The sequence below is a fragment of the Argiope bruennichi genome, chromosome 6 (assembly GCF_947563725.1).
Source record: "Argiope bruennichi chromosome 6, qqArgBrue1.1, whole genome shotgun sequence".
NCBI lineage: Eukaryota > Metazoa > Arthropoda > Arachnida > Araneae > Araneidae > Argiope > Argiope bruennichi.
In genome coordinates, this window is record NC_079156.1 from 37,384,957 (window position 1) to 37,412,213 (window position 27,257).

Here is a 27,257-nt window from a genome sequence, read left to right on the forward strand (position 1 = left end):
ACAAAGAAAACTTTAGTATTGCTTATGACTATCTACTTTATAGCAAACAATTTTTTTTAATTAAATTTCAATATTTTTAATATATAAAAAGGAAAACATACACGCACACACACACACTTTTGTCCTATTCTGTTGTTTTCACTTTTTTAACAAAATGACAGTTTTTAAGCAAAAAAGCAAATTTTCAGCAACTTATGCTAATTACAGAATATATTACAGGTGTGGGAATACGATACTGGTCTACTTTTGGATACTATAAAACCGGATGACGAGAATTGTTTCGTAAGTTCAGTACTTTCTTAATACCATAGAATAAAACATTATTATTATTCCAATCTCAACAATTCTCAATCAGAAATAACTACTTCCTTGATTAGATTTTTATGGCAACTATAATTTTAGTTATGTTTTATTTATATGATCAGTTTGATTCAATTCAATTCAGCCATATTAACATCCCGTTTTAAAGCAACACTAGGGCTATTTCGGGACGAGCCTCGTAATTTTGAACCGCAGTCAGATGACGAGTATGACATCTGAGCTGGCACCACTTCACCAAACCCGCGCCACACCAGGGGGAAGACATTTGGCCCCGGTGGATTTAATGTACACCAAACCCGTTTACACGGCGGTTCTTCGGTGGTTATTAGGTTTCGAACCTGAAACCCTCCCCTTTCGAAAACGAGACCTTACCACCAAACTACCGCGATCCCATGCGATCAGTTTCAATTGTGTACTAATATGAAATCTGCTTTGAAAAATCTTAGTATCCTCTTTTTCATCTTGTGATACCGCACTTTGAGAAAAGCAGATCTTTCTTGTTAAAACTAAATAATACTAATAAAATACATCTTAAAACCAGCTTTAACAGAACTTGAGATACGTAGGCAATTGAGAAATACCGAAGGTAAAGTAATTAAGTAGCAATTAATAGGCTTTACATCTACAGGGTATTCATTAAAATTCTTCTCTCTCACATTAACCCTTTAAAGGGCCATTTTTTTTCTAGTCATGTTATGTTAAAATATTTTTAGGCTTGAAATTAGAATAAGAAAAGGGATTCATTTTGCTTATTAGATAAATTTAATTGTATTAATTAATTTGGTTAATTAATAATTAAGTAACAAATCAAGACACATCATTTTGTCTGAGATAAAGAACTGAAGCATCTAAGTTTCTGACTTACTAAAAAAATTTGTCAGAACTTATGCCAACCTACATAATTTCATACAAAGATTGATAAATTTGGAGGGAAACACACTTCTCATGGCCCTAGAAAGGGTTAACTTGAGGACAGCGATAAATATAGCCACAAACTTGGTTGAATACAATTGGCCATGCTCTGCACAGTGAGATCAATTACAGCAGCACCTAGCGTCAAACAGAGAAATCAACGCTCTTTTCTCAGAAACGGTATCAAACATGGGAAATGTCAATTACAGAATTGTAGAGTGATTATAATTATTATTTGATTTAATATGAAAAAACACACCTTGAAAGCAATAATGCTAAGAAGAAAATGTGAAAGGCACATATTTTTTAATTCAATTTTCCAAACCTGTAACCGCAGATAAGATCCAAAAACAATTTCCAGATATACATTGTAGCTGATAAAGGATATTTCGAATACCGAAAATAGAATTATTTACTGAGAACTAATTGTTCTTATTTCTAAAGCTTTCCAACTGTTGGAAAGCGCGAGCAAACAAATGCACATTGAAGTTTTGTTCTTATCATTATTGAGGCACAAACTAACTTTTCATACTATATTGAAGACATACTACAAATCTTTGACTTTGTTCCCGTATCGTCTACTAGAATCGAGGAAAGAATGTTAATTAAGAAATAAAATAAATAAAAAATAAAAAACGCTATTCGATTTTCTGCTACTGGCTAGGTTAGAAGTGACTCCGTTGATAGAGACACGAATAAATGAGTTAAACTATAATACTAAAGGATATTATAGTATTTAATATTTTACTTATATACTATTTAATTTATTTGAAATCATTTTAAACTTGCCGTAATTTAATAACATCATCGTGTGCTGTATTAATTATTTCTAATACATTTTGTATAATTTGCTAATGTTTTATGAATAATTTTTTTACATAGAATTCTAGCCGCCTTTGGAGATCACCTGGTTCTCTTGGACTATTATTTGTGTTTACTTTCAAATAAATCTCTTATAGAAAAACCTAAAGTTCACGATGACGTCAAGAAAATATTTTTAAACATCTAAGACGTATTATTTTAAAAGCCTGATCTGTTTATAGCGTATATGAACCATTCTAAAATAGTCAAATCTCAAGATATCATAATATCATAGTACCTTGCTTTGTTCCTCATGTAAACTACACAGGTATTAAATAGAATAATTTTTCCATAACTTTCAGCAATGGAAAAAAAATCATGCAATTAAATATTTGCCGAAACTACGGAAACGATTCTACTTTCATTTCGACAATGAAGTTTATTTTGAAAAATTGTACAAAAATTCTTTTTTAAATAATTGTCAAAATTCAGGAAAAATTCGTTCGGCAGTTGATATTATTTGTAAGATATTTTTTTAATTTTTAAAATGCTAGAAAAATCAATTTTGCGTAATAATATTTTCTGGAGTTATCATGGGTAAATGCCAAAATATGGCTTAATTATTAATTAAAATTCTAATAAAAATATTAAAAACCTTTTCTAGAGGCATATTTTAACCCTCCAAAGTATATTTGGGCCAAATGTAGTAACTCTAAGTCGAATGATTTGTTCTGTAGAGTATTAATAATCAGACAAAAACACATACTCTTTTTTTTATTAGTAATAAAGATATGTTCAGTTAAAATTTTGTTCTTTAAATAATTGTACAGTTTTGAAAATATTAAATGTTAAAAGTTAATCTCATGCATATGGAGGCAAACTTAATTACATGTTAAAAAAATCTATTGAAAGTTGGTAATTTCTCGCCTAATTTTGCAACAGACATTTTTTATGGTTCAAATGGTTTTACAAGATTCATTTTCAAACCTATATTGAAGCCTATCTAATAATCTAGAAAATAGCATTAATTGACTATAATTGCTTCGATATAAGGATTACGATTTCGATGCGAATAAAGTAATTGATGATGCTATTGCTTAGCTTAGTTGCAAAATGTGAGTAGTATATTGCTCTAGGGAAATTTAAAATAATTCTTAGAATATTAAAAATTGGAATTCTTGGAATAATTCTAGCATTATTCTAGAATATAATAATTCTTAGAATAATACTAGAAGAATTCTTAGAATGCTATGAAATATTCTGTGTATTCAGAATAGTGGATTAATATTAGTGAATCATTCATACCACTCAAATTCATCGAAATTTATAAATTAAATTTGTCTTGTCATTTGATAAATCTTGAATCAGTTTTACTTTGGAATTCGCCGAAACTCACGTGGAAGTTTATGCAGTGGCATAAATTCCTATTGGCAAACATTTGAAAATCACAAGCTGTGACGGTTTTTTTTATCTTGTTTTGCTTATTTTAAATGATAATGTATTCCACAAACGCATTCCACCAAGTGTGAAAGTCACGCGCATTTAATCTTACGATATGGTAGTTATTTGCCTATTGACATATTCAGATAATCCGATTTGAAACGCTCCACTGACAATTTTGAAACTTGTGAAAGTGAAAAATGCATTATATTAAGTGTGAATAAATTTACTTTTTTTATAGCTTTACTGTTGCAGATACCTGGAATCTGAAGATGTTCTGCTTGTTGGTGGAAGTCACAGAAATATGTTGCGCATTGTAGATGTCACTGCAAAAATGGTAATATTGAATATCTATTTTTAATGTCAGATGAAAGTTTAAACTTTTTCTTAGAATTTTTTTCTCCTAAAATATAAATTTGTTCGACCAAAACAAAATCATACAGGAAAAGGAATTTTTTTAGCTAACACAGGAAAGACCAAAAACATTATTGATACAGAAAAGAATCTATTAGCTTATCTCTATTAGCACAAGATATTCTATGATATCTTCACGATACTGGTCTACAACATTATAATGTCCGTTGTTAAATTGTTACAAAACTTTCTCTGTATTGTTCAACTTTCAAGATACAGGTTCAACGATTTTTAAAAAAATATATAATATAATTAAAAATTAATTAATTTGTAAAAAATTCAAATTTTATGAATTATAAAATATAAGAATAGCAGCTGTACTATATCAAGTATAATGGCCAAATTCCTATCTCAGAAGTTCCCGGACTGTGAATCGCCACCATTTATAAATCGCGAGTCAATTTTTGATTGGTTCTGGCAAGATTTTGAATGAATATATATATTTTTACAATGGGGGATTAAGTATTCAATAAGTTACAAGTTAACAGAACGGGAAAAAAATACGAAAACAGACGACTCATGTCAACTGAGACCCCGCCTACCTGATTAGAAACTCCTTTTCGTAATGAACATTCAATTCAGATTGTGTACGCATTCATTTCGAAGTAGTTCAGTATCATTAGTGTAGCTATTTATTATATTTAATATTAAATGTTTTCCTTAATAAAAGCTCCTCTTTGTATCATAAACCTTGCTCTAGAAAAAATTGAAATAGGTTGCTATAGATTAGGTAACCAAAAAAAAAAAAAAATCGGTTGGAATATGTATTAAAGTTTAGGTGTATTATAAATGACAAGAACCATATGGATTTTAATTTGAATGCTAAAATAGATTAATATTAGAATTTGGGGAATTATGGAGGAAACATGTTCGAATTAATCCATATTGATGATCCTCATTTGCTGATTTTGGAATTTTACATACATCACTCGGGGCCAAAAATATAATTGGTAAAGCCTGATAGTTCAGTTGCATTCTATATATATCAGTCAATATTGTGTGTAACGAATTCCAGAAAGTGAATATTCTGGAATTCGTTTCTTTGCAACAAGCGAACAAATTTAAAATAATTTAAAAGTTATGGTAACGATCTGTTACTAACTCAGTTTTTAGCTTTTTTTTTATTAAAATGATTATTTAAATAATATTATTTGAATGTAGTTGTGCTGTATTTTTGTGCTCATAATTTAATTGGACAAAAAATTTAGCAATTAATAGGTTAAAACTAGGTGATGCTCCTCTAAAAATAAAATTAACTGATTGACTGATTGATGCTCCTCTAAAAATAAACAATTAATTAAGCGACTGATAATTTAATAGCGAGCAAATTAAAATTATATTGTCATCAAGAACATAAACGTCTGCAAATTTTTAAAAATCTACCATATCTTGAAGTTTGTGATTAATAGAATTTTGTAATTGATCTTTTAAATATGCAAAAAGGTAAAGTTAGATAAGAAAACAAATTTATTTGTATGTATATAATAGACTTTATTAAATACATTGCTAAAAGTTTTAAATCAGCAAATTAATGAGCTGTTTCATATTAATTAAAATTTTGGTACGTATGCATAATTAATATCACGAGAGATGGCTTTTATAAGAAATGAGGTCGTCAATGGAATTTCAAGAAGGGAAATCCGCGCAAATGGACAAATTTTTTTTCACCACATTTTTTTTTTATTTATTTATTTAGTGAGGGGGATGTGAATGTTCACAAATCATCCAGAATGATTTGTAACCAATGTTAGCACCTTCAACAAAATAAAATGTCAAAAAATCCTACCTCAAATGAACTTTAGTATACTGTCTGTAAGTTGTATTATGGCATGCATTATGAAAAAATCGTTTAAGAAGACTTGCAGGACGGACCATTGGATCTAGAACATAGCCATTGAACTGTACAAATGCGGCATTTGTTACTTCTTAAACCACAAATGCTCATTAAAAAAGTGTTTTTTAAAATTTGAAAGAAAATTTTAGCTTGTTTCTTCAATAACTTATGTACTTATTATTACAGAAAAATATTCTTAAGATACTAAGGTTTTAAAAAAAATCTGCTTTACTGTGTTATTAGTTTTACTTTTGTTCAATTTTTCTCTAATTTAATAATTTTTTTTAAAAGAGTTTAAAATATATTTTACAGCAATATTTGTCATTTTAGTTATTACGTTTTCGCGCATGCGTATTGTGAGGGTATTGAAAGCGTTTCTGTTCGAACTTTATAGTTTGACGCACGTGAACCGTAATTAAGAAAATAACATACTAAATGTTTACTATGCTGGGAGTATCAAACTATTTTAGAGTTCACATTTTCCTTGTTGTTTAATTATTCATTTTGTACAGACTATCAGCAGCATCTGGAATTTAAAAGGAGCCGTCTACTTCGTGAGAGAACTGCCGAAGCTCGACTCGACATCGTTCTCTCGCAGCTTTTGTTTCTGTTCGGAAAACAGTTTTTACATCGCTCAGACAGAAAGTTAAAGAAAGCGCATATACTTTAGAAAAGTTGGAAAATGTGCAGCTTTTTGGTGATTTACCTTGCATGTAATATTTTAGAATCCGTACTAACATATCACAATTAAATGGTATTGAACTAAATAAAATTATCTTGATGATTTTGTCGTGGCAAAAACCATTTTAATTATTCATAGTTATCAGTCATAATCACTTTGATACTTCGATATTTTTAGTTTCGCCAAAGAATCGGTCTTTTATTTACAAGATCTCGCCAATGCCGAATAATTAGATGTTTCTAGAACTTCTGTTTTTGTTTCGTCATGCCATGTGTAGAAATGACAGAGTGCGAAGTGAATTGATAGCGCTTTTCAGTCTATCGGCGACAAGCAACTAATATCGAAATTCTCAGATTATTTAAAATTGAAACGAAAATATTTATACATTTTTACATATTTCCTAATCATTTTCTATGAAAACCTTCCAAACGCATGATAATTTGTAGCACTGTGAGACAGTACTTCCAATTACGAGTTTTCAATGTCAAGAATTGCAAATTGTTTTGATAGATATTCCAGCTGTAGTCGGACTTAATCTGAGTCAAAGGAATATTCAAACTTCCCAAACAAGTCATTCGTTTCTGCAGGCGTCTTTTGGAGAGTGTCTTGCAAATAAAATGTACCTAGTCTTTAAAAAAGTTGTCCCTTTAAAAAGTTAAAAAAGTTGTGAAAACCCTTTTTATTCAAATAAATAAAATTTAAAATTTTTATATAAAACTATGTACAATTGCATATCAAGAAATAGTCCGCTTATTTTCTGTATAAAAAAGCACGATAAAAACACACATTACACTCATCAGCGAACTCAGTGGTGCACTAGAGGGCGCTGCGTTGATAATTTCATCCACAATATGTATTTTCCAGCCCATGTCTCTCATTGAATAACTCTGAAAGCAAAACAGAATAATAAATATTAGTTTTAAAAAATTCAGTAAAAACATCTAGTCAAAAAAATAAAAGATTTCATAATGAATCTGCTAAATTAACTTCACATTTTGAAACTACATGAACTATTTTAGAATAGAATTGATAATTTTGAATAGCTTTTAGCTAACGACGACCCAACTTGAGTTGGCACCGTACCACATCATCACGAGGATGTTTGATCCGAAAGCGGATATTGAAAGAGTGGTCATCTTCCCTTTATTGGTTCCAGCATTCGGATTTCAAATATCTAATGAAATATCCTGTACTATCGCTTAACAAACTACTCTACCAAGCTCAATTTTCCAAACTTTACTAATAGAAGAAAAATTTTCAGACTATCGAATATGCCAAGTTTTTTCCCCATATCTGTTATGAACAAGTTACGATAGTAAATATATTTTTGGAAGAGAAAAAAACAGCTCTGTAAGTCGAAAATCAGTCGATTTATAATCTAGAGAAATATACTTTTTGAATTACTATAATTAAATATTAGACGAAAGAACTTTTTTTTTCGCATAGTACCCATTAACTTATTTGTCTTGTTTACACATCATACAGATGTCAAATAATCGTTTGTTAAATTTATAAGGTGAAATTAAATCAATTATAGACTAGAATTCAGTAAAAAATTATACGAAATCTATAAACACCAAGTATTCTATGGATTCTTAATTCATTCAATAAAAGCAGCATATTCTCGAAACTGAAGATCTGTTTTAATTTATTGGAACGTATATTTGCGAAATCAAACTAATAAAATGTCTAACTTTGCCGTAATTAATCAGATTTTAGACGAAGAATCTAATGAATAAATCTTCATTGTTTTTAAAATTATCTTATTGTCTTCTAAATGAGCTCCAATGGACATCCTGCAATGGATGTCCAGCAGAATTTTCTATCCTACTCACTTGGTAATAGAGAAGATCCGGGACGGTTGCGTTGGGCGTCCAATAGAGGACTGACGGATCTCCGTCAGAGCAGTGCAGTCTTAGTGATTTTCGAAATTTAGGATAAGATGGATAGTCATCTACAGAATAACGATGAGAGGTATTGTGAACCCATGAGCAGAGGCGGCCAGCTGCAAGGGAAAAAATAGTATTTTAAACCTTCTTATTTCAAATATAAACACCAAATTGATGTTAGAAATATGTTTCTTGAGCTTGTAGTGAATGCTTATCATAAATCATATCAGATATTGGTAAACTACAGGCTCCGTCGAGGCTGTGTGTGGCGCCGCTCATCATCCGGGTATGCTTCTAGAATAAGCTATTCTCTCTCCTTTTGTCTTCGGAACACTCTCGCGCACACTGCCTCGGTGAAGTTCGTAGTAAAAATCAAATGTTTAATTTTTTTAGTTAAAATGTGAATAAAATTACTTTGTCTAAAGCGTCTTAATACAACAAATACACGCAACCCTAATTCCGACAAACTACTAATGAATCTTAATCATATAAAATTACAATATAATTATTTAATTCGTAGGATTTGAATTTGGATTTCTGGATTTTATTGGCCAAAGAGCCATGATTTTGGCTATGCTACGCCAAACTGTATTTTTCAGAATTAAAATATAAAATTTCAGTTATAAAAGCAATATGAAAACTTTTGAGAGAGATGAAGAAAACTTAAATATGTGGATAAAAACCTATTGATTTCAAAAATGCAAAAATTTGAACATGTGTTGTCTTACCAAGTAAGAAGGGTAATGGAGTGTTCGTATTTTGAAAGAAGTGCAAACGTTGAGCATTGAAATTTGGACATTCTGACAATATATGTTGTACAGACATTTGACAGTCACACTGGGAACATAGAGGTGGTTGTTCACCTAGTAACAAGTGGCGATGGGTGAATCTCGTATGTCCAATGCGTAAACGGGTTAATACTGTGTCTGCTTTTCGATTAGGTAATGAAGGCCACGGTTGTACATGAGGTTTAATAGTATGTAGTTTATTGTTAGTTTCAAGGTCCCACTGAGCTTGCCATTTGGAATAAAGAAGCCTTTTATTGTGCTTATTTAAGTCGCTTACAGGAATAGATGTGAACGCTGGAATATTTGCCAATTTAGCAGCCTTGTCTGCCTCTTCATTGCCCAGAATTCCTACATGAGAGGTATTTAATTCGTAATACTTGAATGTTGCAACAATTTGTTACCTACTAAACCTGTAAGATGATGCACCATGCTGACATTTGTACTTTGTGACAAAGATCTATTTAAGATAATGCGATTTTCAACTTAACTTTTTCCTTACAAACAGGATAGATGGAGTGGATTTTTTTCTCTGTACTTATCTGTATTGAGCATTAGAGTTTCATTACTCACAGATAACCATTCAGAAGATGATTTTACTCCATTTTTCGATTGCTAATAAAGCAAAATAAAAGAATTCTATGGATGTTCATGAAAGGGATCCTATCGCACATGCCCTTTATTTTTAGACTTGAAGAGTAAAAACCTGCACACTCTTCTTTAAAATTCTAGTTTTAAAAGGATGTTCGAAATTTAGTTTTTAGCCAGAAATTTTAAAAACATTTGACTTTTGAAAACATTTAGAGCATTATTTCTGCTATAATTTCTTACATTTTATTTCTAAAAAGACTTTATTAAGAGTAAAAATGAGTTCGGCGAAATGACTTCTATAATATAAATTATATTTTTAGTACATTTAAATTTTTATTAAAATTTGAATAGGTAATTGTCATGCCATAAGAGCCAAGAAACTGCAGGATAATTATGACCATTCAAAAATTTTCTAGTTATTGTTATAAAATATATAAATAATCAAAATAATGTTTTGGAAAATTATATAACGAAATATAATCGATTCATATTACAATGAATCATTTTAGAATATTCGCACATTTTACTTACGTTCTCTATATAACATTATTTCAGAGTTCGATAAACATTAGGAAAGAAATCAAACTTTCAGATGTTTTTCAAATCTATAAACTTAAAATCAATGATTAATAATAGAGCAAGATTATTTTTTAAAAATATTATAACATTTGTTATACAATCATTCTTTAAAAATTAATTACGAACAAAGTTTCTACGTTGGAAAAAACTTACCCGCCGATGGATGAGGTCGACCACGACGGTCGAATTCCACGCCAGCGTAGACTCTTATAGACTATAATAAACAAAGATGCAATTAGAAAGCTTATTGTACATCAGCAGGAAATTCTCAACTATTCATTGTTTCAAAAACTGAAGTTATAAATTTGAAGACGTAATCCTGACTTCTAATTTCAATTTTGGTTTTGTAATTTTGTTCCGTTGAAAATAACTCACACAGCAATCAACTTACGCGGAAAGATAAGTTGTTTATGAAGCATAGATTAAATCATAAAAGTGTTGAAAACAGAGAATCGCGCAACTCCTCCACTTTGTTTTCATTAATTTTTATGAAGATGACAACATTAAAAGAATAGTTATTCTTAATTTGAAATTAAGGCATGCATATGATTATGCTTTAGGAGGCTTGAGGGCCACTGACGGATTTTCAAATAGGCAGAATAGGTAGCTGCATAGGACGGCTAGGCAGAAAGGGAGCCGTAATCAAGTCGACTAACAAAACTTTATTTTCATAATTGCCAAAGAAATAAGTTCGTAAATATAATATAAATTTTACGAATGATTAAGTACTACAAAAATCATTGGTCAGATTCCTGTATTTTTCATTATAGACAATATTTATTAACACTAAATCTTTACTTCAATTGCATTGTGTACAAACATGGAATCATTTAGATAGAAATAAATACATATTTGCATTAAGCTAATAAAGTAGAAAAGATACTCCTAAAATAAGCCATTAACATGTTGAACCAGCAACAGTCTCCCCAAAACGTTCAAAAATAAAGGTGTTATCCCAGAGAACGCTTTGCATACATTGACTTTTAATAGTTACGAAATAATAACCTTTGGCGTGAATTTAGCAGTGTTTATTGAATCTATCGTTTCATCCTTGGCGAGTTATTTGGCAATTAAACCCTGACACATACTTAACAGAATCAGAAAATCGAATTTGTATTTCAAGCGAGTTTTTTCCAACCGATTGAAGCAAAAATTCGACACAAACTACACTTGTAATCACGAAATCTCATATCAGGTTTGATTTATTTCACTGGCAGCATTATCGCATATACGTATTTTAAAAAATACAGACCAACAGACAGTCAATCCTTTGTCGAATTTGGGTAAAAACTTTGAAACATGACTGCGTTATAGACGTTAAATCTGTGCACCGAATCTTATTTATCTAGCTTTTTTCGTTTTACAGTTACCGTGTTAACTTATATTCTAACAGATAATTTTCCTCTGAACGGATTTTGCTCAAAATTTGATGAAAATTTACAAATTGGGTATAAAGACCTACACCGAATTTCATCCAGCTAGCTCCAAAGCGTTTTTGAGTTATCTTTGTCATAGACAGTCGGACATTTTCTAAAAATGTGTTTTTCGAACTCGGGGCGATGTAAAATGTGAAGATAAGCCAAAATCTCGAATGAGAAATTTTTGTCGATTACATAGCTTTCTTTACACTTCCTATACCAGAAACAGCGTTTTTTATTGATAGTTATGCTCAAAAAGACTACTTCATGACTATACAACAACAACAACAATCTCTACCTTTCTTTCTTCTTCGGAGTATCTACCGTATCCTCCATGTGCATCGTCTGTTATATAAAAGGGGTGGTAAAAGCGAGCATTGTTGGGATCGTTGCCACCTTCCACCACGAAAGTGTACCTTCGATTTCGCTTCAAATAGAGCTCGGGACTCATGAGTCCGTTCACGTACCAAACAACTCCCGGAGATGGATTTCCTAAAAACAATAATTTTGTAAATTAAAAGAACAAAATCAATAGTGTAATGCAAAAACTATTGAAGCGAGAAGGCTTTGAAATAAATTTCTTTTCTTAAAATATAATTTGAGATAATTCACCAGATTTTAATTAAATAAATCAGTTTTTAATTTGGATGAAAAACAAAACTTTAATTCCACACACCAAATTAAGATCAAACTTTTGAATGTCAGATTGGAATTTCAAAAGAAAGAAATGAGTCGATAATAAAAAGAAAATTTTAAGAATTGAATTAGGTACGGAAAAATCATAGCCATTACGTTCCGTAAATACATTCATTCTTTAATGTGCGGATAATATCATTGAAAATGCGAAAGGCTGTAAACCAAAAAAACAATTTCACTGAAATCCATTATTCGATACGTCTTTCCTAAAGAATGTCTTGCCAATGCTGAAAAGGAAGATGGTTTATAATAAAATGTCCAAATGTAAAAGATATCAAATAAGCAATATGAAATACTGCCATCTGGATCTCAACTAAATAGAATTTTTGATATTGGACCTTTTGACCATGTTGAGGGACTATTTAAAACTCCTATTTTTTTTTTTTTTTCTATTTAAAATATTTATATTGGGACTAAAACACGGCCATAGAAATATTTTAATTATTTAAGTATATTTTCGTCTTCATGCCATTGAGTATTTTTGGTGAATTATGGCGATATTTTGCCAATTCTGTTTGTGTTTGGCGATCTTACTTTCTTTGACGTCTGTACGTGGTTCGATTCGCCCCTCGCCAGTACGTTTCATGAACTCCTGTTGATATGTTGTGAGGTTGGAACGATCCAATATTTTAAGAACTTTTGATGATAAGTGTTTAGTCCGGCTGTCTGAATTCTAGTGTATTTTTATTCCTATCTGAAATATTACTAGAATTTATCGATTTTAGATCGCCAACGTTTTCCTTCCGGTCGTTAATGTTAACTTTAACGTCCGAAAAAATTTATTAACATTAATAAGAATCAATTTATTTTACTTTTCATCGTCTTTCAATGGAATAATACACCTATAAAAAGTAAATATCCAAATCGGCGAAAGGTGTTACGAAAAACTTCAACATCAACATTTTTTTTTAATACCTAACTAATGAAAAAAAAAAATAAATTAAAAACCCATTTTAAGTATGTACAATTATAAAGAATATCAATTGCTGGTGCTTAAAATAAAGGAATTAAAAAATTTCATACATGTATAAATGATTTTCCTTATTGAATTCATTATGATTTTATATAGAGAACTGCTTGATGTTGCATTAGTTAGCTTTCATTCAACTGCATTTCCTTGAGCCAACGCAGACCGCAGACAACTTCTCAACTGAAAACAGCAACAGATCAGGCTGCTCATAAAATTCTTACCCGTGAATCCGGAATAGCCTTTCGATCCTCCAGGAACTCCAACCCTAACGGTGAAGGTCGTGACCTGGGGGTCCCGAATTCTCAGTGGACCCCAAGATCTCTCGGAGGCGTTCCTTTTGGGTCGAATGAAAGGTTCGCAGTTTTTAACCCCAGGCTTCCTTCCTAACTCTAGTTTCAGATCACCTACAGAGAAAGAAAAGGACTTTTGAAGTTTTTTTGCATTATATAAGCATAAATATATTTTTTAATGTGTTTGTGAAACAATAACCTTACAAATACTAACTATATTGTTAATTTGACTTCAGATTACAATATGTAAAGAAATTTAATTTAAGTAGGCTTCTTCTCTTAAAACTTCACAACATCAGAGAAAAAACATTTGCTCCAAACAGACGAAGAAGCCTCACTTATGATAAGGATCTTTGTGTTCCCGAAGTGCCCAAATTTCGTCATTTGAAGAGGCTTTATTCCACTATCAAAGTAACTAAACGATGGTTTCACAGAAAACAGAAGTCATTACGCATACAATATAAAATATATCTTATATTTCTTTAATTCTTATAACGAGAACTATAAAATACCTCGGAGCACCAATCTGTGATATGTCGGTTCTTTGAAATCGTTGTATTTTCCAATGGCCCAAATGAAGTATGTGAATCCTTCCTGCTTGAATACCTTATCACCGCTGTCCTCTGGAAATAAAATTATAAAATTGCACACAAATTCATTTGCATTTAGAGTTGAATTAACAAGAAATGAAAACTAATTCATTTAAACCAATAGTAAAAAAAATCCTGATTGCTTAGTAATTATTAGAATGCATTTCTGAAAACTAATTAGGCAATTGTTATCATTTATTGACTTTGAATTGACATGTTCAGAGATATTAACGTCTCAGTTAATATCCCTGAACATGTCATGGTTCATGGATGTCAATGTTCATGTCATGTTCAACTGAACATGTTTCCTCCTGATTTGGAAACAATGTTTCTCTGCCTATTGAATCAGTATACGTGGAAGTAAAATGCAACCACACCGAAGGCGTCCTGAAGCCCAACAAAAACACTGCCACCAAAGTAATTTTATTTTATTTGATTAAAAAAATTTTACAATGCAAAAAAACACAGACAGTGAATTTTTATTACCACATTACCCAAGAATGATTATGAAAAGGTGAACTTAATTTACAATACTGGTAATAGAAACCAGTTTCTTGTGCTTTATTCGCTCTTATTAGTATCTATTTCTAATGTATTAAATGCTTCATACTTTTAGATTATTACCTAATAATCACGGCAATCCTTATTTGATTATTTAAGCAATTTAAAATTACTATCATTTTCGTCCGTACATTTAAAGAGCAATGTTATTGAAGATCTCAGACATAGCACAGAAAATAACATTTATTAACGTACTAGTTGATTTGTTTTCAGTTTGTAATTTCAACAATTGCTGTATTTTACATTGATATATATGGGAAATAAAAATTTTTGAACTTGGATTTAGTACGAAATGTTATTATTGAACCAATGGTAAATATACAGTTATTCATAGTTTATCCATTATCTAATGAGTGGTAACGATATGTTAAAACTAATTGTTTAATTGCACTTGATATTATTATTGTTTTAGATTCAGGGTTATTGAAATATTCCTATTGAAGTATTGACCATGATTATAGCATTTATACAAACGATTAAATAGGGGGGGGGAACTACATTGGAAGATAAAGTTAATTAATCACAAGAGATATAAATACTAAAATGAAATAATATATAAAGCAACTGGCAAAAAATACAGTGCAGAAATAGAGCACAAATTATTTGAAGGCATCTAGTTTTAGATTGAAACATTGATATAGTATTACACATAAGCAAGAGCGAATTTTCGACTAGACATGTGGTGGTAACATCATAAGCCAGATAACAACTTCCGGAGAAGTGTGTACACTTTTGCCTAGTGGCTTTGTTACTCGGCTACGAACCCTAACGTTGCGAGTTCGAATCTCAAACTTGCACATTGGCGACCCTGGTTCTGAACAATCGCATCCTTCATTCAGCTGTCGTGGCTCCATCTACCGGCAGCAACCACTCGCACACGCTCGTCGTCGCCCGCCATAACACTTGGCGCGATAATCACGTTCGTCGCTCGCCATAACTGGCGCGATAAACTCTACCGACTCAGTGGTGGGGGATTATTGTGGTGGTAACATCATAAGCCAGATAACAACTTCCGGAGAAGTGTGTACACTTTTGTCTAGTGGCTTTGTTACTCGGCTACGAACCCTAACGTTGCGAGTTCGAATCTCAAACTTGCACAGACAGAGTAGGCAGGTGCCTTCGAAGATATGCAAGCTGATTAAAATGTTATTAGACTAGCAGCAAAATAAGTTTGTAAGTGATTAAAATCATAAAGTATAATTATATATGTGTAAAATATTGAAATATTAGTTATTTAATTAGTTACGTTACTTTCTATAGCAAATCCTCTAAAATGATTTTAATTTTATATTTGTGTGAAATTTAATATTTGTTTTCTAATTTGGCCATGATAAATTTTTTTTTTGTAAGTCAGGAAAACATTAACAATTAGGGTTGGTTTTTCAAGGATTTTATAGCTAAGCAATTTTTTCATGATATAAGTATTGAAAATAAAAACATTTTCACAAAATTACTAAATCAAAAAAATTAACCAAAAACTTTATCAGGATGTATATGTGTTCAAATGTGAAACTAGAGTGACTAGTTATTAAACGAGAGGCTCATATAATGCACTGTCTTGGGAAACAAAATTCCAAAGAGAGAAACAGTATATAAATACAGAATTAGCTAAGTGAGAAGTACAAGCTTAATTACAGAATATACTACGTGCATTGCTAAGTGAGTGTAATGTTACTAAATGGTTAATCTGTTCATGGATTTATTAAATGTTGTTATTCAAATGCACAGTATTCTGTTACTCTTTGATTGGTTTACTTAAAATATTAGGACGAGAATTTTCCCTTTCACACAATATTTAATAAATTTTGTTACTGAATTAACAAAAGACACAGAAAAAAAATAAACAATTTAAAACTATAAATGTGCGCAGAAAAAAGAAAAAAAAACAATTTAAAACTATAAATGTACGTAGAAAAAAAAACGAAAAAAAAAAAATTTAAAACTATAAATGTGCGTAGAAAAAAGAAAAAAAAAACAATTTAAAACTATAAATGTACGTAGAAGAAGAAAAAAAAACAATTTAAAACTAAATGTACGTAGAAAAAAGAAAAAAATAATAAACAATTTAAAACTATAAATGTGCGTAGAAAAAAGGAAGAAAAAAAAACCAATTTAAAACTATAAATGTGCGTAGAAAAAAGGAAGAAAAAAAAACCATTTAAAACTATAAATGTACGTAGAAAAAAGGAAGAAAAAAAAAACCATTTAAAACTATAAATGTACGTAGAAAAAAAAACGAAAAAAAAAAATAATAATTTAAAACTATAAATGTGCGTAGAAAAAAGAAAAAAAAAAAACAATTTAAAACTAAATGTAAGTAGAAAAAAGAAAACAATTTAAAACTATAAATATACGTAGAAAAAAGAAAAATAAAATGTTGCAAGATTATATATACGTATATGAATGTAATTGACTGGATTTTGCAATTTTAGATTGCGATTGACTATACATTTACTCACAATTTTTTGTTTCGAACTTGATTTTACAGAGTACTCGCAAGTATTGCACGTTTTGCCAAAAACTGATTAGGGTTAACGCAATAAACGATGAAGTCAAATAAGTAATATAATCGGAACTACTTATAGTCCCTAGATTTTTCTTTGTCAATTAATATTTACTTCACCTAAATAGCAGTACATGTCCTATGTTTGGTCGTATATTAAATTGACAAATTTATCTCATTTATGTCTTCATACGTCAAACAGACAAAAAAATAATTCTTAAAACCTTTTTTGTTTGTTTCAGATGATTTGAAGCATGATGATCCACCACATCTTGAAATCGAATATTTAGACAATCACAATGATTTTTTTCGTATGCGAAAAAAATAAAATAAAAAATGAAACTGTATAAAGGTTGATCAATATAATTACTTCAATCGTGGGTCATTTTGCGAATACCAGATATTTGGGTTGCATATGTGTATAAAGAAGACAGTTAACTTACCAGTATTGAGCAAATTCCTCCTGAAGGTGATGCTCGTTATGCCGTCGTTTCGAACAAATGTGTGGATCTGGTACCCGTTGGGCACACCTCCAACCTTCTCGTCGGGGCAAACTCCTCTGTATCTACCCAAGACATTGGTGCACTAGAAAAATTATTATATATGATAATACTGGATTCACATTTCTGCAGATTTAAAGATAAAAATTTTTACAATTTAAAAAAGTATGGGACAAAGCACCTCGAAGTATTCATTTATACAAATAATCGAAAAATAGTTATTGTTTGTGTGAACTATTCTTAAAATATAAGTGACATTTTTTAAAACTAATCATAGGAAAAATTCAATTTTCCGTTTTAGTTTGATTTCCTACTTCAATCATTTGATTAGGATGCCAACTCATTTTTGCCTTAATCAGCAAAGAGAAAGAAAAGGTTTATATTTCATGTCATATTTCCTAAAAAAAAATGACTAAAAAGCATAAAGAGTGCCTTAATATAGATTATGCTAAATATTTATCACTGGTTTTAATCCAAAGTATTTTTTTTAAAAATATGGAACTGGCTACTGGATTATTTTAAGTCGTTTTCATCCAACAATGGTTGACAATATAAAAGTACAGAATGACCAAGTGTTTCAAAGTTTGTTTAGTTTAGTTATATTAACGTCCCGTTTTTTAAAGCAACACTAGGGCTATTTTTGGGATGGACTTCGTAATTTTGAACCGCGGTCAGATAACGAGGATGACACTTGAGCTGGCACTCCCCTCTCCACACCACGCCAGCTGGAGGACGTTTAACGTGCACCAGACCCGTGCACACGACGGTTCTTCGGTGGAATCGGGTCTTGAACCTGAAACCCTCCAGTTCCGAAGCCAAGACCTTACCACCAGGCCACCGCGGCCCTCTCAAGTGTTTCAGAGAACATTGGGAATAGAGTTAAAACCCTCAGAAATCGCCATATGACAAGAAGTTTGAATTGAAGTATAGAATTGTGGAAGATATAACATCCCCAATCATGTTTCAAATCGAGCTCGTATTATATCTACTATAACAAATGAAGTTTCATAATAATATGCTTCAATGTATCTAGAGAGAATTGAATTACCATGAAGATGAGTATCAAGAAATGAAAGGAGGATATCTTATTAGTACAAAATGCACAACAACATTATTATGATACCTTCACGATATCCCGGTATTTAGGATATCGAACATCGAAGTTATATCATGCAGTGTCTGCTAATTGGATATATCAAGCATTTGTAACTATTCTAAAAAACTTGAAACGTTTCAATTTATTTTTTATGAAATGTTTATGAGATTATGATACTTTTAGATACAACGAGTTAAAATCTTAAGATACATCATCTAAATATCGTACATTTTTTAAAATACACTCGGAAACAATTTCATAAAAGAAAGTATGTTAGTGAAAAATATGATCAATATGGTGGAATTAACCAGAGTTCGTTAATTTAAAGGATCTTAACCTTCAGATATATTACTACTGATTCAAAAGGAAAGGTAATATAAATCCAGCAACTTGACTATTTGAATAATCCAAGTACGAATTTCACAATTTTATAAACAATTATTTTTTGTTTTATAATTTTTAAAATAAGTCTAAATAACAATAGTAATAAGCAAAGTTAATAAACCATTGATCTCAATGTAATTTTATAGATAATTGATTACTCCAATGAGTTTGTTCAGTGAGTCATCCGATCATAAATCTTCCACAAATATTTTCTCTATCCGATTTGCTGGTAATTCGAATCGTTCGTCTACCAACCATCTGCTGTTTATAAATCTGAATATAATTAAATAACAGATTCATTTGAATGCAAATTAAGAAAGGACTCACTGGAAATTTCCCCGATATGTTGTAGTCTGCCGTGACTCCCAGCAGCCCGTCCATGTAGGCAACGACAACATCCGCACCTTCCATCTGAGAACTGGTCTCGGAACCGCTGATTCCGAGAGCCATGTATTCGTCCTCATCTGAAGTGGGGAAAAAATTATTTTAATGGAAATTCTAATATCTAATCCAAAATATCGTTAATTTGATGATATTTCAAACTTAATTAGAATGTATATTATTTTTGAACTAAGTAATGTACTAAGTAGCGACAGAGTACATAAAATATATATTTAATATAAAGGCAACGCAAATCCAGAGACTGAGAAAATGAGAAGTATTTTTATAAAATGTATTAAAAAATATTTTTGAAAAATTTATCAAGTTAGAATAAATTTAATAATTTAATTAGAATTGTTTTATAACAAGGATAAAATTATCACTAAAAGTTTAGTATTTTTGTATTTTAAATTGCTGTACAAATTTAATATACTTCAAAGTTACTGAGGAAAAATGTTAAATTTTCAATTCTTTTATTAAAATAATTAGAATTTTGAAAATTTTTCTTAATGAGCCCCTATTTTTTAAGAACTATTTTTGTGTCAAATTAGATAGTTCTAAGTCCTTCTTTGTAAAGCATTTTGAACAATTTTTCCATGAATATTGCATTTTATGGATAATATGCCAATACATAAACATCAACAAATTAATTTTAAAAGTTTTTACTAACACTTATTAATATAGAAAAAAAATAAAAGTATTTTTTCTCCATTTTATTCTTTAACTGAATTTAATCTAACATCAACTGCACAACTTGTCTTTCTCTGTGCCATGAAAAATCGCCAATGGATTCCAGAACTGAATTGGCGCAGAATAGGACATGACACACAAAATCTCCAAGTAAGAAATTACATTAGTTTACTAAGTTTAGATACGTTTATTTTATAAAAAAATAATTTATCTGTTTTGAAACCTTATTTTGATAGTTCTAAATGATATTAAAATATAGGAACTTTATTATTAATGCAATTTAAAATATAATCAAAGGACAAATTTCGGAAATCTGCCCAGTATGATTCAAACAACATACCTATTTGCCCTGAGAGTTCGAAGGTGATGGCAGGTCCAAAAATTTCCCAACTCAATCTCAAATCTCGATGCAACTGCTCGCAATTAGGTAAAGGCGATTCTTTTTCCTATAAATAGAAACTTTAGTTAAACAATCGATTATTTGAAATATACAGTCCAAACAAATTTGGAAAATGCTGAATTATCCTTTTTGGAAAAGCAATATACTAGCGATTCCCAAGCCTTAAGTTCCTCATAAGAGAACAGCGAAATATACAATTTTCATAAGTTTATTTGCATTTTTAATCAACTTCTTTGGGTCGTGATAATTTTGCAGAACATTTCATGTAGATTATATGCTGTGTTATGGCAAACATACTTTCAAAATGATTATATCGATAATTTTGCATAAATTAAAATACATTAAATACCATTGCTTCATTTTCATTTATTGCAGAAAAAAAGATAATCCTATTAAGTTATCTTGTGACAATTCATTAAAATAAAATTCAGCAGGGTGGAATGAACAAAATTTTGGCTATTAGTGAAAGACGATTATTCATTCCCGGTGTTGAAATGCTCGTAGAATTTTAATTCCATTTGTTACTTCATTTCTCAGCAAAATCGCATTCCTTGTACTTGCTATCAAAAGATAGCCGAATCCATTGTAAAATTTGAAAAAGTAGGGATCAAAAGTTTAACTAAACCCACCGATTAGAATGTGTTTTGATCTAATCTCTTCATAGAGCCCAAAACGTGTTATTTTTATCTAAGTCATTCAAAAATTATTGACCAGTTTGTCTATAACTGTGTTGACAAATTTTTACATACTGCGACCCACTTTCTAGAAAACAGATTTATAGCTAACCATTTCCTTATCGGAGCACTGAGTTTTTTCAAAGTCAATTACATTCCTTTCGAAAACGGTTTTACAAACAAAACAAAAACTTTCTGAAGAATTATGCGTGTTCACACAAATGATAACGATCTGCTACGCAAACTGAAATGAACATTCAGAGTAAAAAGGAATTCCTGAATAAAGTAAACAGCGTCTCAGTTACTACAAAAAAATCTTATGCGGAACCGCAGATTGGATCAACCGGCTATGTGGCGGATATATCTTGTGCAAAAAAAAAAGTCGATTCCTTATGTACAGGGTGGTTATAATTAAAGTTACCCTGTTTAGACCTACGTAGTGTCCGCTCTAGTGAAAGGATATCGAAGAAACTTGATATTTAGGTTGTATGGATCATGGGAAAAAGAAATCTCCAATTAAAAATAGTTTAAATTTCGGCCGGTAGATGGCGGTTTCATGTACGATAAAGGTCGTTATGCAAATTTAGAGTAGTTTCAAAAGCCAGTACTCATTGCCTCAAAATCATTCTTTACCGTGCCGTTAGAGAAGGAAGAGCTTTACCGATAAAGTTGTTTTATCAAAACAGCAGTAATTTGTCAGCTGCACTACGAGAATATCTGAGCTTGAAAGGCTTACGGAAAGGGCCTATGTCCAGGCAGGCTTTGAAAAAGATGATTATTAAATTTGAAGAGACTGGAAAGTTGGGTGTGATACAAGGCAGAGGACGGAAACGGATTTCAAATGGAACTGCGGAAGAAGTCGCTCTTGCCGTGGTCGAAACAGTGTGCGGTTCGCAACATTCTTCATCAAGTGCTCGAGCAGTGGCACGTGATTTGTCCCTCCCTTGGTCTACAGTACGAAAGATTCTTCGATCCATTGTAAAGTGGTATCCATACAAGATCCATCATGTGGCAAGCGCTGAATCCTGCAGACCCGGAGAAACGAAATCTATTTGCTAGAATTTTTTTAGCCAGAATAGTCTTTAACAATGCATGGCCTTGGAACATTTGTTGCAATTATTGAGAAACCCTTCAACACCACTGTTGAACACGCCATAACACGCTTTGAACATGTGCTTGACGTAAATGGAATGCACATTGAACATATATTGTAATTAAAGTTAAATTCCAAATTGTGCTTTTTTGTTTTTCAAGCGAAGCCTTCTCACCTGGCGGTTGAAATTTGAACTAATTTTTTATTGCAAATTTCTGTTCCCCATGATCCATACAACCTAAGTATCAAGTTTCTTCAACATCCTTCCACTAGAGTGGACACTATGCAAGTCCAAACAGGGTAACTTCAATTATAACCACCCTGTACATCATTTCCACGTTGAAAAGACTTTCGTTTTTTGTTTATCCCTTTCTTATCACTCTGTAAGAGTCACCTGTTTGCGTATTGTGCTATCTTTTCTTGTCGTGTTGCTACCATACATTCCAATAATTTTATACTTAAAATCCATTTTTGTAAATTGTGGAAATATCCTTATTATATATATTCAAAACCTAATCTCGAACCACCAAAAATTTACTCGTGATTCACAGTTCGGGAATTCCTTTATTCTAAAGTATTATTTATGTAGAACGGATCGGACTACACAGTAATATTATGTATTTCTATACAGAACGGATTGGAAGAAATCTGGACTCATTAATCACGTTTAGAGTCGGAAAAATTGAGGAATCGTAGCTAAACGGGCATCAGTTTAAAAATACTTGCTATCATTTAACGAACAATATTACCAAATATTTGCATTCTGCAACTTACAATAATGTGTATGAGGGAAGGCGGAATGTTGAGTCTGTCTGGAATCACAGTAGATCCGTAATTTTCTTCAGTTCGGAAATTGTAGATACTCAACCAATCAATGTCGTCCACAGTCATCTTTCCGGGTAAAATCAAGGTCACATCTTTGCCGGAATATGGGTACAATGAATTAAGGCTAAAAATGCACACAAATTAAAAGTTTAAAAAAAATCTAAAAATAAGTAAAAAAAAATCAAAATTGAAAAACAAAAAATACATTAATTCTAAATCAAACTCGTAAACCGAAGGACAACCATGATTAGATAATATTTTTTTTGCAAATCTTAAATATTTGGCATTGCAGTGACTATCTCAATACAGGAAATGATTAATTATAATTTGTAAAATTAAGCATTTGAAATTTATGTAGGAAATTGGACTCAGAATCATACGAAATGTAATAGAAGCATTACATGTATTACATATTTCGTTATACTTATTTAGTACGTAAAAGAAGTCTCTCGGAAACTTTCTCGCTTACTCTATTATGGCCATGAACACAAAGTTTTGTTTACAGCGTCTCGTAATTAAAAAAATTTGTACTTCGTAGAGCATTAAAGAAAAATGAAATATGCATCTTGGACTACTTTTTAACCAAGCAGTCGAAACCAGAGTTTGATATGAACTACAATTTTAGTATCAAGATCAAATATTTGATTTGATTTTTCTAAGTCAATGTGTTAAGTTATCGAGTTTATATGCATGCAAACATACAAGTTGATAAATGGTCAATCAGTTTACAGATTTGGTTCAAAATTTGATATGGAACTTATCTACATTATAGATACTAAAACTGTATACATATTTTCCTCCCTTCATATTTCATAATTTGTAGTTATCTTCCACCTAGAGCTCAGATAGACTCTTGCAACTTTTGAACTTCAATCAGAATTTAAACTAAATGTATGAATTTGATGTAAAGCCCATAAAATATATTTTTTCCGTCTACCTGAAAGAGCTTGAGTTGTGTTCATAGACAGAAAAGCATAGTTCAAAAAATGTGAATTTTTTTTCCGTCTACCTGAAAGAGCTTGAGTTATCGTGTTCATAGACAGGCAAGCTTATTTCAAAAAATGTGTTTTTAACCCGAAGGGGTTTGAAATATGAAGATTCGTCAAAATCTCGATTTCTGACGCTCTTCGTGTATATTAAAAAGTAAAAAATAAAGCTTTTGAATCAATATTTCAAATTTGCACGCACCGTTTTGAAAAAAAAAAATTAAAGTTCATTTAATTTAAAAGTTTGATATGCGAATGCTTTATTAGTTAAAGAGGTTGATTTAAAAGGTATTATTTGCTTAATCTTTATTACTTTGGCTTTACATCGACGGTACAATTTTTTAAAAAGAAACAGAATGATGGATATTTCCAGTGTGGTGAAGAGTAGTCACATAGAGCAATTACATACTCAAACAAAAATATTTCCCTTTGTATTGTATTTAAATATTTTCTTCCTACAGTATTTTATAAGAAAATTTTATCTATTTCAATCGACAAAATTTTGAATAAAACTGTATCAGAAAATACCGCTATTCTAATAACTTAATATTAGACATTTTTTAAATTGAAAATATTTTTGATTCTTGGCGATATTTTAGGTGCGAAATTTGGCGGTTTAGCGATAGACTTCGTGATATACATTATGATATTTTTACTCTTTTCTAGAAAATTCGGGATCTTTCGAAAATATATGAAAGTCTTGCTTCAACTACTGATCAAAAAGTTGCTATTATGCTTCCACTGAGTGAATTGACACGTGATCATCACCGTTGTTGATGATACTGCTGAATTTAGTTTGAATCCTAGCCAATTCGCCATATCATGTTTTGAGTTTCTCCTAGTGGCATTGTGATCAAGTGAATTTTTGCTGCAATCTGTTGAAGTATGGTGTTTTTGTTTTCTTCTCTTTCAATAATTGCAAATAACTACTGTCAATTTTTTATGTGGGGTATTTTAATTAAAGTCTATTCAATTTACGAATCCATCCGTAAAGTAACAGAATCATATACATTTAAAAAAATGACCTTCACAGAAGAAAACGATACACAGAATCTGAAACCAGAATTTTAAATACATACTATCCTCTTTCATCCGGTATTTTGGTTCCATGTGGTGTCGGTTGAGGGCCAAGCCCAACACTGAAGAAAACATCTGCAATAAAAATTGCACACAAGTTTAGTAAAAATAGATCAATCTATTTATAATAGAATATTCATTTCTATTAAGAAGCGAGCAATACTTGATTTTATAGTTTAAAATCTGCATCACATATTTATATCTAATTAGCACATTAAATAAATACTGAGCATCATCATTAACATGGTTAATTTAACAGAATGATATTGATTGAAACAATTCACGTGCACTTAAACAATTAACAGGTAACGTTCTCAACATGAATATGTTGAGAATAGTTTTTTCTCGACTATACTCTAAAACCTAATCTTTCAAATTTTGGTTGTACATTTTTTTTCTACCGCTCTATTTACTTAATTAGGTCAGTGCTGTAGGTTCGTTTTCTAACATCTTCCCCCATAAAGTATTTCATGATTTTCAGTCTGCATTAATTTATTTTTAGTCAATAGTTATGCCTAAGCCTAAAATCTTTTTTTCACATTAAGTATCTGTCCAAGTGATAATTGAAGAATATTCTTAGCTTCAGTTTTTAAAAGAAAGGAGAATAAAGAAATTACAGAAATTGACATCACACTGAAAGGAATACGAAAGAGATAATAAAAACAAAGAATAAATGGATTTTCACAAGTGATATCTTATAGTAAGTGGGCTTTTGATATATAATAGTTTTTATAATTGGGATAAGAAGAAATAAATTTCATTTCCTTCTCAAATTTATCACATTAGCAGGTGCCTATAAAAATTTTTGTGTCTTATCGAGTCGAATATAAATGAACTAGCTTACGTTGGAGTCTTTCGTTAGTTGCTGTATTATTTATCTAAGTATCTGAAAGAGCAAACTTCGCTTGGCATTTTTTTTTTTTTTTTTTTTGTAAAATTGTAAGTAAAATCTTATCTTTTGATCGTTTAATGTTACAATCCAAATCTAATGGAGCTGCAAACGCGGGATCAAATGTGAGAAAAATAAGGGCTTTCGAAGCCCTAACCATTACTCCATCTCTAATACGCTTATGCAGGTCATGAATAACCACATGTAAATATTTATATTATAATTTTTTTTTTTTTTTTTTTTTTTTTTTTTTTTTTTTGCGGAAAATTGCGGGGTTTTTTTTGGGGGGGGGGATACATATATAGATAAACCTAAAAAGCAAAAACTTATCTAAATATAAAATTTGATTCAAATCTTTGAAGTCGATTCCGAGATGCATGAAATAAACTGTAACACACACACACACACACACACACACACACACACGCACACGCACACGCACGCGCGCGAATTGCTCGCTTAGAGTTAAAACATTATATCATATCGAATTGTTTAAATAAAACAATTATTCTGTTTTATCAACGCAGGTTAAATTACTCACAAGCTAATGGAAATGAAAATTCTCACCTGTGTCGTTGCCGTCGTAGAAGAGGTTGAGTATTTTGATGGTCTTCGAATCCATAACCATGACGCCATCCGATTTCACCCCGTGAGAGTTCCGACTCATCTCCGAGATGGCCTGAGGGGAAGGGGGCTCCAGGCCTTCGGGAATGTACACGTCGGCGAGGTTTTTCTGCAGAAAGAATTATGAGGAAAACGACAGACAGACATTTTTAGTACAAATTATGAGAAGCACAGGTTATGATCTGAATGGACTACGTCATCAAGCGAAAATGTATTGTTGCCATATGCATCTTCAAAAGTGAAAAAAGTTTGGTATAAACTATGAAGAGGGTTGTTTTTTTCTTTCAGAATGCTATTATGATCGTCAAATTCAAAAATTATTCAATTAGCGTAAATTATTTATAACAAAAAATAATAAATGA

The 27,257-nt window shown here is 30.9% G+C and overlaps 1 protein-coding gene and 1 long non-coding RNA gene across 3 annotated transcripts in view; one reads left to right on the forward strand and one right to left on the reverse strand.

The window, feature by feature from the left end:
- Nucleotides 1–227: 227 nt before the first annotated feature.
- LOC129972592 (uncharacterized) lies at nt 228–26,888 on the forward strand. Of its 2 annotated transcripts, XR_008784874.1 has the most exons (4): nt 228–282; nt 3,716–3,811; nt 24,972–25,188; nt 26,799–26,888. It is a non-coding gene; the product is annotated as an uncharacterized LOC129972592 (long non-coding RNA). The 2 variants fall into 2 exon arrangements; XR_008784875.1 differs by lacking the exons at nt 24,972–25,188; nt 26,799–26,888 and adding an exon at nt 17,519–17,704.
- LOC129972591 (protein Skeletor, isoforms B/C-like) overlaps nt 7,087–27,257 on the reverse strand; it is a 42,982-nt gene continuing 22,811 nt past the window's right edge. Inside the window, exons 5-16 of the mRNA XM_056086782.1 lie at nt 26,839–27,004; nt 25,385–25,457; nt 23,269–23,443; nt 20,668–20,773; nt 19,584–19,720; nt 17,720–17,861; nt 14,135–14,245; nt 13,554–13,736; nt 11,965–12,158; nt 10,402–10,462; nt 8,240–8,409; nt 7,087–7,291 (exon numbers count right to left, since the gene is read on the reverse strand). Coding sequence (XP_055942757.1) covers nt 7,139–7,291; nt 8,240–8,409; nt 10,402–10,462; nt 11,965–12,158; nt 13,554–13,736; nt 14,135–14,245; nt 17,720–17,861; nt 19,584–19,720; nt 20,668–20,773; nt 23,269–23,443; nt 25,385–25,457; nt 26,839–27,004 — 1,671 coding nt within the window. The 3' untranslated portion in view covers nt 7,087–7,138. The remainder of the gene's footprint in view (nt 7,292–8,239; nt 8,410–10,401; nt 10,463–11,964; nt 12,159–13,553; nt 13,737–14,134; nt 14,246–17,719; nt 17,862–19,583; nt 19,721–20,667; nt 20,774–23,268; nt 23,444–25,384; nt 25,458–26,838; nt 27,005–27,257) is intronic.